The sequence below is a fragment of the Poeciliopsis prolifica genome, unplaced genomic scaffold, assembly GCF_027474105.1.
Source record: "Poeciliopsis prolifica strain line A6 unplaced genomic scaffold, Auburn_PproV2 SCAFFOLD014, whole genome shotgun sequence".
Classification (NCBI taxonomy): domain Eukaryota; kingdom Metazoa; phylum Chordata; class Actinopteri; order Cyprinodontiformes; family Poeciliidae; genus Poeciliopsis; species Poeciliopsis prolifica.
The window spans coordinates 5,370,669-5,379,848 of NW_026562389.1; the positions used below are offsets into that span (position 1 = coordinate 5,370,669).

The 9,180-nt window shown below is 35.9% G+C and overlaps 1 protein-coding gene across 4 annotated transcripts; it reads right to left on the reverse strand.

Moving 5' to 3' along the window:
- Window positions 1-99: 99 nt before the first annotated feature.
- Window positions 100-5,819, reverse strand: si:dkey-193c22.1 (uncharacterized protein LOC567837 homolog). 4 transcript variants are annotated; one of them, XM_055039367.1, is made up of 9 exons: window positions 5,501-5,819; window positions 3,915-3,935; window positions 3,697-3,831; window positions 3,456-3,576; window positions 3,132-3,338; window positions 2,378-2,461; window positions 1,856-1,997; window positions 1,472-1,634; window positions 100-1,328 (listed from the first exon to the last, which is right to left on the reverse strand). In XM_055039367.1, coding segments are annotated over exons 2-9 (1,089 nt in total). In that variant the 5' UTR covers window positions 3,917-3,935; window positions 5,501-5,819; the 3' UTR covers window positions 100-1,093. The 4 variants fall into 4 exon arrangements, with proteins under 4 accessions (XP_054895342.1, XP_054895339.1, XP_054895341.1 ...); XM_055039364.1 differs by having other exon boundaries at window positions 3,915-3,938; XM_055039366.1 differs by having other exon boundaries at window positions 5,465-5,819.
- Window positions 5,820-9,180: the final 3,361 nt, after the last annotated feature.

The window sequence follows — 9,180 nt, forward strand, 5'->3', positions numbered from 1 at the left end:
GAATTTTGTGTTTTCATTAAATAAATGTCATAGTAACAAAGCTTAGACTTTACTCTAAAAACTGCATATCAAAAATGATTCATAGCATTTTCAGCAATCTACAGAAAAAAATCTTTATTGGTGTCCCTGTAATCAAAGCATTCATTGCTCATCTTATTTTTGTATTTTTTTTTCCACTAGTATTTTGATTTCATTTATCGTTTGCAAGAAAATCCAAATTGTTGAGGCTGGATGGTTTTCTTGCCATCACCGTAGCACAAGAGTCTGGCTGGGCCACTCCAAAACATTAATATTACTTCAAGACAGAAGAAACAAGTTGGTCAAATTAAAACTTTACTTTAAAACTAATTCTACATGAGGTATCAACAGTTTTGAGCTTAACTGCACATATTACACAGAAAAAAAAAACAACTCATAAAAAAATATTATTTTTTTTTCAACAGTTTTTGGTCCATTTAATATCAATAACATAAGTGTTATGCTATTGGTATTAAATTAAACATCACAACATTCAAGTCAATTTTATCATACAAATTATATTTAACACAAATAATATGATCAATGTTGTGCATCTACATTCCCTTCAAAACCAGTAGCCCAAGAATAAGAGGTACTGCTTCTGCAATTTGACTCCAGTAGTAATAATATTATTATTAATAATAATACTAATATTTTAACATAGTTTTCTATGCACATCTCATAATAAAACAGTTTATTACAAGATGTTTTTAGTGAAGTTAGACATCATTTTGGATTCAGCTAATATTTTTCAGTTTTGATTTCATAACAGGCAGCTGTGGCTCAGGTGGTGGAGGACGTTTTCTGTGGTGAACTCTGAGACGTAATGGCTGTCTGTGGTGAATGCAGCGTGAAAAAGAAACACTGCTTAGGGCTGTGAAGGCACAAACAGGCCATGTATTCTTTAGGCTTTCTGATTTTGGATAGAAAACAGCTAAATCATATATTTTTTTAGTTTATTATAATTATAAATCAAAACATTTTTTTTATTTTGTGGCATTAGAGCAGGTGCTGTACAATATGCGTGTCCCTGGCAGCTGATGTTTGCAGACCCAGACATGGGCCTGATAGGCTGTTAACATGTACCTAGGAGTTTCCTGAACTCGCGTTCGATGCATCTGAAGATCGGCTGGTAGAAGGGCGTGCTTGACAGCATGAGGTCAGTGACCATCTCAATGTGGTTGACGGTAGGAAGCAGGTGGAGCGACACCTTTCCGGACAGTGAAGAGAGGAGCTTGTAGAACTTCGTGGAAGACTCAAACGGAACAACGATGTCACAATTCCCGTGAAGCAAAACGAACCGTGGAGCTCTGGAAGTAACAGAGAAAAGAAAATGTCAGGAAAGACGTTTTTGCTGCAGCAGTAATGGTCAAATTACTAATTACTCATTTCAGGATCCTGAAATTAGTATCATGAAACTAATTTCAGGATACTTCTTGTGTTTACATCTCACCTGCTCAGCTTGTCATCACTAAGGTTCTGTACTATTTGCATTGGTGAATAGTGTGGAAAGTTTTTCTCCCCATCCATGGCTCTTGACATACAAGAGACGTACTCAATTCCTCGCTTCTTCTCATGCTCATAATGGTCCATAATGCTGTAAACACCACTCAGTCCTATTCATGGAGCAAAAAAAGACAAACAGTTACACACGAAACGGAAAGTAATAAAGCCTAAAAGGAATAAATTACTAAAATTGACTTATAATTAATTGATAATGATGTCAATTTCAGAAAAAAATTATAAAAACATGAAATAATCAAACAGCTGTTTATTTTTGTTTTATCTTTTTTAAAAACACATACTTTGTTTAAAAAAGACATACAGATGTACATACCAATAACTCCTTGTATTGACTGTAAAATCTGCTGCTGTTTCTTTGTCTCTATCACCAGATCCTCTCGTGTGTCGAGGAGAAATAGTGCGGTCATTACACCCAAATGAGCACCTGCTGAATGGCCAACTAAAACAATGTTGTCCTAAGAAGACAAGAAACAGGATTTATTAAAGCATATTTCACATCAAGACCCTTGAATTTAACAGGATGTATCGCTACAATCATAAGTATAAGGACTCTCAAAGAAAACATCAATATTAGAAGTTGTTGATAAATAACAGATGAAATACAACCCGTGCTACTTGAGAGAAAATAATTACAAAAAACGTGGGCATAAATATCATTTTGTCATACTTTTATTGTTTTATTTAAACAATTTTTGTGGCGTTTGTTGCAGCTGCAAGATAAGTGTATGTGACCTGATCTTATTTAATAAATAGACATGGATTCAGGATATTCTGCAATTTATGCAATGAATATCAAGTCTGTCCTACTTTCTTTAAAACTTAGAAAGCAACTTACCTTGTCAAAGCTGAACGTCTGTCCGTTCTCTTGCGCCCATATCAGACAGTCGGCAATATCTTGAATCATCATAAGAACATTCCCCTGAAATCAGAAAGAACCAGCAGTGCATTTTACAAACCAGTTCAGCACGATCAATCACCTTTTTTATCATCAACCAAGACAATCAGAAAAAAGTGGGAAAGAAAAACATTTAAGTGGTGCAAAAATGTCAAAATAATGAGAAAAGTTGAAATTATGAGGCAAAAGTAAATAATCAATAAAGTTAAAAGGACCAGCAACCATGCCTGGTGAATAGGATTAATATGAATTTAATTAGATACATATTTTAGAATAGGATTAAATAACAAGAAGATTATCTCAATTACTATATAAACATGGATGAATACAACAGTTTCAGGTTCTGGCTTTTCTTCAAAATATTTCTAATTTACTCTCAAAAGTTTGACTTTCACCACAAAACAGAGTATTTCAACTTTTTCCTCAACATTCAACTTTTTTTCTAATAATTTCTACTTTATTCTTGAATTCTAATGTTTCTCAACATTATTGGGAAAGACATCCATGCTTTTTTTTTTCTTTCTTTAGTGATTCTATTACTCTTTTGTAGGTTTTGAAATGCTCTCTGATGAACTTTGGTTTATTGTTGCTTCCCCAAAGAGCCATTATCACTGGAGTATGTTGCAGTTGGAGCCTTTCATTTACATTTATCACACAAAAAAATAATCAGTAACTGGCATTGTGACTTTATTACCTTTGGATAAGTACAGTAATCTGGACAAACAACAGCTGCATCCAGTTCTTCAGCCATCTGCCTTGCCAGTAAACAGTAAATGGATCTGTGTCCAGAGCTCCATGCACCGCCATAGATAAACACAACCAGAGGTGAAAACTTATCTTTATTGTGTATGGGGGGATAATACAAGTCCAGCTTGTTGCCTCGGCGGCCATAAACAATGCCCTTCCAAAGCAAAGCAAGAAAACCAGAGGTAAGTTTTGACAAGATTTTGCAAAAACTTACCAGATTTATTACGATTAAGTACAAAACTGACAAGTACATTTTTTATAATGTTCCCACCTTTTTGAAGTGCTTAGTGTTCTGCTCATTTCTATACCAGGACTTAATCTGAAAATGCAGTTTCCAATGCTGAACGTATTTGAGAAGATCAAATGCAGCTAAGGTCAAACGGTATATCCGCCTGATTGAATGATAAAACATTTTAAAAGACAATTAAACCTCTTCTAAATAACCAAAAATGTTGTACCAAAGAACATTATATGGTTGTAAAGCCAGAAGCAAAAGGAATTACACAAATTACCTGGGATTTAGAGCTTCGATGTACTTTTTGTAGCCAGGCTTGTCTGGCCACCCACAGAACCCCTGGATCACAAAACAGAAACAGTACAGGAGGGCCACAAACAGGAAACCCACGATAACAGGCAAACACCAACACCTTTCAAAGAAATACAAATATATAAACATATTTCAATTATTTAATAACAGCAATTATTGTCGTTTAACATTAGAAAGACTTACATATTGTGGATTAGACTGCTCCTTCTTATGCAAACATAAAAAAGACAAAGAACATTCACTTCAGGATTATGAACATTTTACTGCAGCTGAAATAAGCAAATAAAAGTTCATAAATGGCTTTTACTGCAATTCCAGGCTTAACTTAAGTGAAGTGAATTTTCTATATTTGATAGGTCAAAGATAAACTCTTCTTTTTTTTTTTCACTTTGAAAATGAAAGTTACTTCACCCACTTTGCCTACGTTAGTGGTGTGAGGGAGCCAGTGCATCACAGCCTTCATAATGGACGTAGCTTCCCACGATTACTGTGAATGTGCATGTGAATGTAGTGTCAAGCCCTTTGGGGTCCTGAGTACTACTATACCAGCTTTTCCAGGATGCCAATTTCTCAGATCTAGAAAGAATTGTTCAAAGGAAAGAAACTATCCTGTGAGCAGCAGCTGGGTGGATCTTGATGTTGTTTGAGGAGAATGGGCAGAGTGCTCCAGATGACAGAAAAAAACAAGCTATTTTGAATATTATATCAAAATGCAAAACATGTTTACCACATTGGTTGCCTCTTGTCAGCTAAGAACAGAAAACTGAGGCTACAAAACAGGGCAATGGGAGAAGTCATTGACTTAATTGTGTCTATTACTGGTAAGAAGTCTGCAATAATGAACCTAAAATGTTTGAGAAAAACCTCATTTGATGAAAACTGCCCCACTATGCCCTCCAGTGGTATTTTACATTATCACTCATCTAGGCAAATAAAATTTGCTCAAAAAATGTATTCAGTTAAATCATTCAGCTTTATTTAAACAGCAGATTTAAAAATAGAGTGGACCAAAGTGCTGTAGGATTTGTCCAAATAATAAGAATGGCATCTTAACATAATGCAACAATCAACATAGAAAAACCAAGTGAATACAAAATCACAGAAAGAAATCCAGCAGCAAAATCAATAACGCGCCAACTGTGACTACAGGGACTGAAATAAAACAGGTTAATATGGAAGTTAAATAATGTGGTTATACCTGTTTTATCAATAAATTTAGAGATAAGTTAGCAGAAAAACTTTTCTTTCTGGAGAAATGGGAGATTTGCTGTGGATCATTGTAACAGATGACACAGATGTAACACAGAATGGGGTTTTCAGGACTAAGGGCATTTAAAGATGTGCATAATTTTCAGAAGAGCAGGAAGAAAAGTCACATTTATAAAATCTATGATGCAAGAGAATGAACAGAGTAACCAACCAGAGATGGATAACACTCTAAATCCCAACCAGATCCTTGAGACAACATAGAATGACAATGAGATGTACTATTAGGACTCATTAGTATCATTTGCTTATTACTAGAATTAAATGTTACATTTATAATATGACCTAAAGAGAGCACTGATCAATATCAGCCTGATATCCAGTGAATCGAGAACAAATAAATAGTATTAGAAGCTGCAGTTAGAGATGACAAAATGACAATAGCACATTTACAGCTTTGCAAGGACAGGCGCGCAGCAAAAAAGAGAAGCCACCAAGTTTCTGTAAAAGTAGCTTCATCTCATCACCTGCTCGTCACACAGCAGGTCTCCGTTTCGGCTCACCTGACAGACAGACAGAGGACTTGGATCAGCTGGCAACACGTCTGAGAAATAGTAACACCTGCGGAGCTGACGACATATAACTCAATGTAATCAGAGACTGTTCCTGCTACTGAACCAAAATAGAAAGTAACTTCTTAAATAGCTGTCAAAAGACGGTCAAAGTCCGTTGTTGGGGCTTCCCCCGTTGATCTGGGAAGAGATAGTCCATGTTTACTTCCGGTTTGGAAGCGGATGAGGCCAGAAATTCATTTACATTCCTCTGCATCGGCTCATTGTTTCAAAGTTTTCACACAGGTGAAACAGTTTGGACTCCCAGACAGGTGTCTCTACTCAGCTCAATGATCCGGAAACACTTCTGGTTTCACTGGATGAATTAAATGTTGATTCCGGACGAAAAGGCGGGTTACTATCTTGAGCTTTGTCCACATCTTTGTGTTGGTGAACCGGAAACCTTTTTTGGAAAGAAAGAGCTGGAGAATAGATATGTTCAGTATTTTCTGTTAAGTCTTTAAATGTAGAGCAGTTTCAAACAACAACAACAACAATTGTAAAATAAATAAATATTATAAATAAACACACCATCAAATAAATAAATATGCCCATAAAATAAAACAAAAATAAATATTAAAAATATATTTTAAATATTTTCTTTAATGGAGTATGTCATACTTTTTATGCATTTATTTAATTTAAGCATGGAACAGCTTTAGTTGTATTAAATTTTTGTAAACTAAGATTTTTTTAAGTTATTTTAAAAGATTCTATATTAATTTTAAAATATTTATTTTATTTAGAGCCCCTCACAACAAAGTGTTGGTGCCTATCTCCAGCTACCTCTCCGGGCGAGTTGCAGGGTACACGCTGGACAGGTCGCCAGGAAACACACAGACACACACACACACACACACACACACACACACACACACACACACACACACACACACACTTACGGAGACCAATTAACCTGACAGTCATGTTTTTGGACTGTGGGAGGAAGCCGGAGTACCCGGAGAGAACCCACGCATGCACAGGGAGAACATGCAAACTCTGTGCAGAAAGACCCCGATCTGGGAATCGAACTCAAGGCAACAGTGCTTCCAACTGCTCCACTGTGCAGCCGCTCTGTCACTCTCTATTCTGTTTAATCTCTCTTAGTGCGGTCCGTTTCCATAAATGGACAGCAGTGGCTCAGGTAGGCCTGAAGATTCAATTGTTATCTTGAGGGCACTGCTGGTTCATGGTTCAGTCCACCCCCTCTTAACTAAACTCTGAGTCAGACTGACAGTCTGCTGGAACTGAGAAACACTGTTCAGGTGAAATGTAATATTTATTTATTACCATTATTATTTATTACCATTACCCTCCCAAACCAGACAGCGTGGAAAATCATGTAATAACTGTCAATGGACGCGTCCAAAGGAAGCTTAAACTTTCTCCTGATGTGAACAAAGACTCGCGAGTTTTGTCAAGAGATTTCCGATCGCTAACTTCCGCTTCCGGTTTCAAGGTCGAAGGATTTTTGTGACAAGTGAATTGCTTTGTGTCTTGAGTGATTACATCGATGAAAGTGAAATAAAAAAAATATGTATTTAACCTTTAGATTCCGTAATCTGTCTAATGTTGTCTAATTGAGATATAGACGGATGGTCTTGTTTATGTTTGTATGTGAATAAAAAGTAATCAAGCAGTCAAGTTGAAACGCATATATTAAAATACCTTGAACGTATTTTAAAACAGGCTGTTGTTTAAAAATCTTAATAAAATCATCTTAATAATGATTCCTCACTTCTCACTAAAGTTTACATATACAAATAAAAGGTGAAATAAGTAAATAATAATAATAATAATAATAATAATAATAATAATAATAATAATAATAATAAACATACACATACACAACCAGAGAAGAAAAAACTTTAAAGCCAAGTAAAAGAGCAGACTTTTATTCCATAAACTTCAGTTTGTTTGTTTGTTTTTCTTTTTTGTTTGTTTGTTTGCTGATTACTGTTTTATTATATTAAAAATAAGACTTGCGGGGAGGTTTGTCTGTGCATAGTATGTTGAATTTAGAAAATGTTTTCATATAATGTCATGGATAAATGCTGCTTGTTTGGAGCTCACAAAAATTAACAATATATTTTACTTTAAAACAAATGGCCATAATGCAAAAAAACAAACAAACAACCCTTCACACCCTGAAAAATAGCTTTCACACCTTGTAGGAAAAGCCTGTGCAATGGCAGATGGAGGTATGGCGAGTAATAGAATGACTTGTATTAATGTGCTCAGAAAATCAGCAGCACATACAGCAAATATTCAGCAGGGGGAGGAAGAGCTCTATCATCTGTAATGAAATACATTTTCCATAAGACATGTTAACTTTTGATCTCTATAATTAAGTGAGATAACTTCTTACATTTGTGGAATATTGGAAAAAACTCAACTTTGAACCCAAATGACTCAAATTTCAATTTAAACAAAAATTACAAAGTAATCAACACTTTGCCAACATGAATCAGAAGACACAGATATGAGATGTGTCCAGCTCCAGTCCTCAAAACCAGTGTCCTGCCAGTTTTGGATAGCTTTCATCTGCTCTGACACAGCTGACTCAAATGGACCAACTGTGTCCTAACCATAAAGTTTTAAAGAGGCCTTCTGATAAACCTTTATTTGATTAAGGTGTTCTGAATTAGGGAAAGAACTAAAACATGTAGAATGGAGGCTCTGGAGGACTGACCTGCTAAGCTATTGGGAATGTTAATTACGATAACATTTGAAACAGTGATAAACATTTTAACAGACTTTAATAGACTTAGGCCTTTATAAATCAACATGCACCAGTGAAAGGAAAAAGCACAAAGGGTTTAAGATGTGCTGTCTCTAAGTGGCCTCATTCAGGTAAAGCTGTAAAAATAACTGCAGAAATATTTCCAATTATTGCACCTCTTCGTTTCACCAAGGCCCGCCGATCATATCCAAACCTCAGAAAATACGTGAGAAGGACAAAGGTTTCTCTGGAGTCAGCACTGCACATTCATGGAAAGCAGAGAAGTGGATGAGTGCTGCTGACCACACCGAGGGTTTATTATTGTGTTTGGCAACAAGGAGCGGAGGATCCCGCCATGAGTGGGTGTGAGGTTGTTCCTCCATCTGCCACGATGTGGGGAGTCCCAGGTGTTTTTTCTCTTTTTTCTTTCAAATAAAACCACAGTGGAAATGGACTAATTCTGAAAGGCAGCCATTCACTGGCTAATATGAGCAGAGTCAGCCTCAACTGCAACAATTATGGTGGTAAGAAGTCATAGCTTTTCCCTGTTTCCTGTTAAACATTGAAATCTTTCCAGGCAATAAATTTATACACAGTGGTATTAAGATAACACAGTTAAACATGCACCTCAATTTATTGCATGAGGACATGAAGAGTGTCTAAACCCAAGTAGTTCTTTGTGATTTTGTATTTTGCAGTCAGCTGCAAAATAGCTTGAGCATAAAGCAGCAAAACTCTACTAACGTCAACCTACATTTATGCATTAGTTGCAAAAGAATGCTGAAAGGCACCGACAAAATGTCACAGCTGGCTTTTTTCTGTCTTTTTTCTTTTGCTCCATGAGCTCTTCAGCCTAGTAATTTCTATAATGCTGCAGAAAACAAAACTGAACCATTGCTCTGTATGTTTA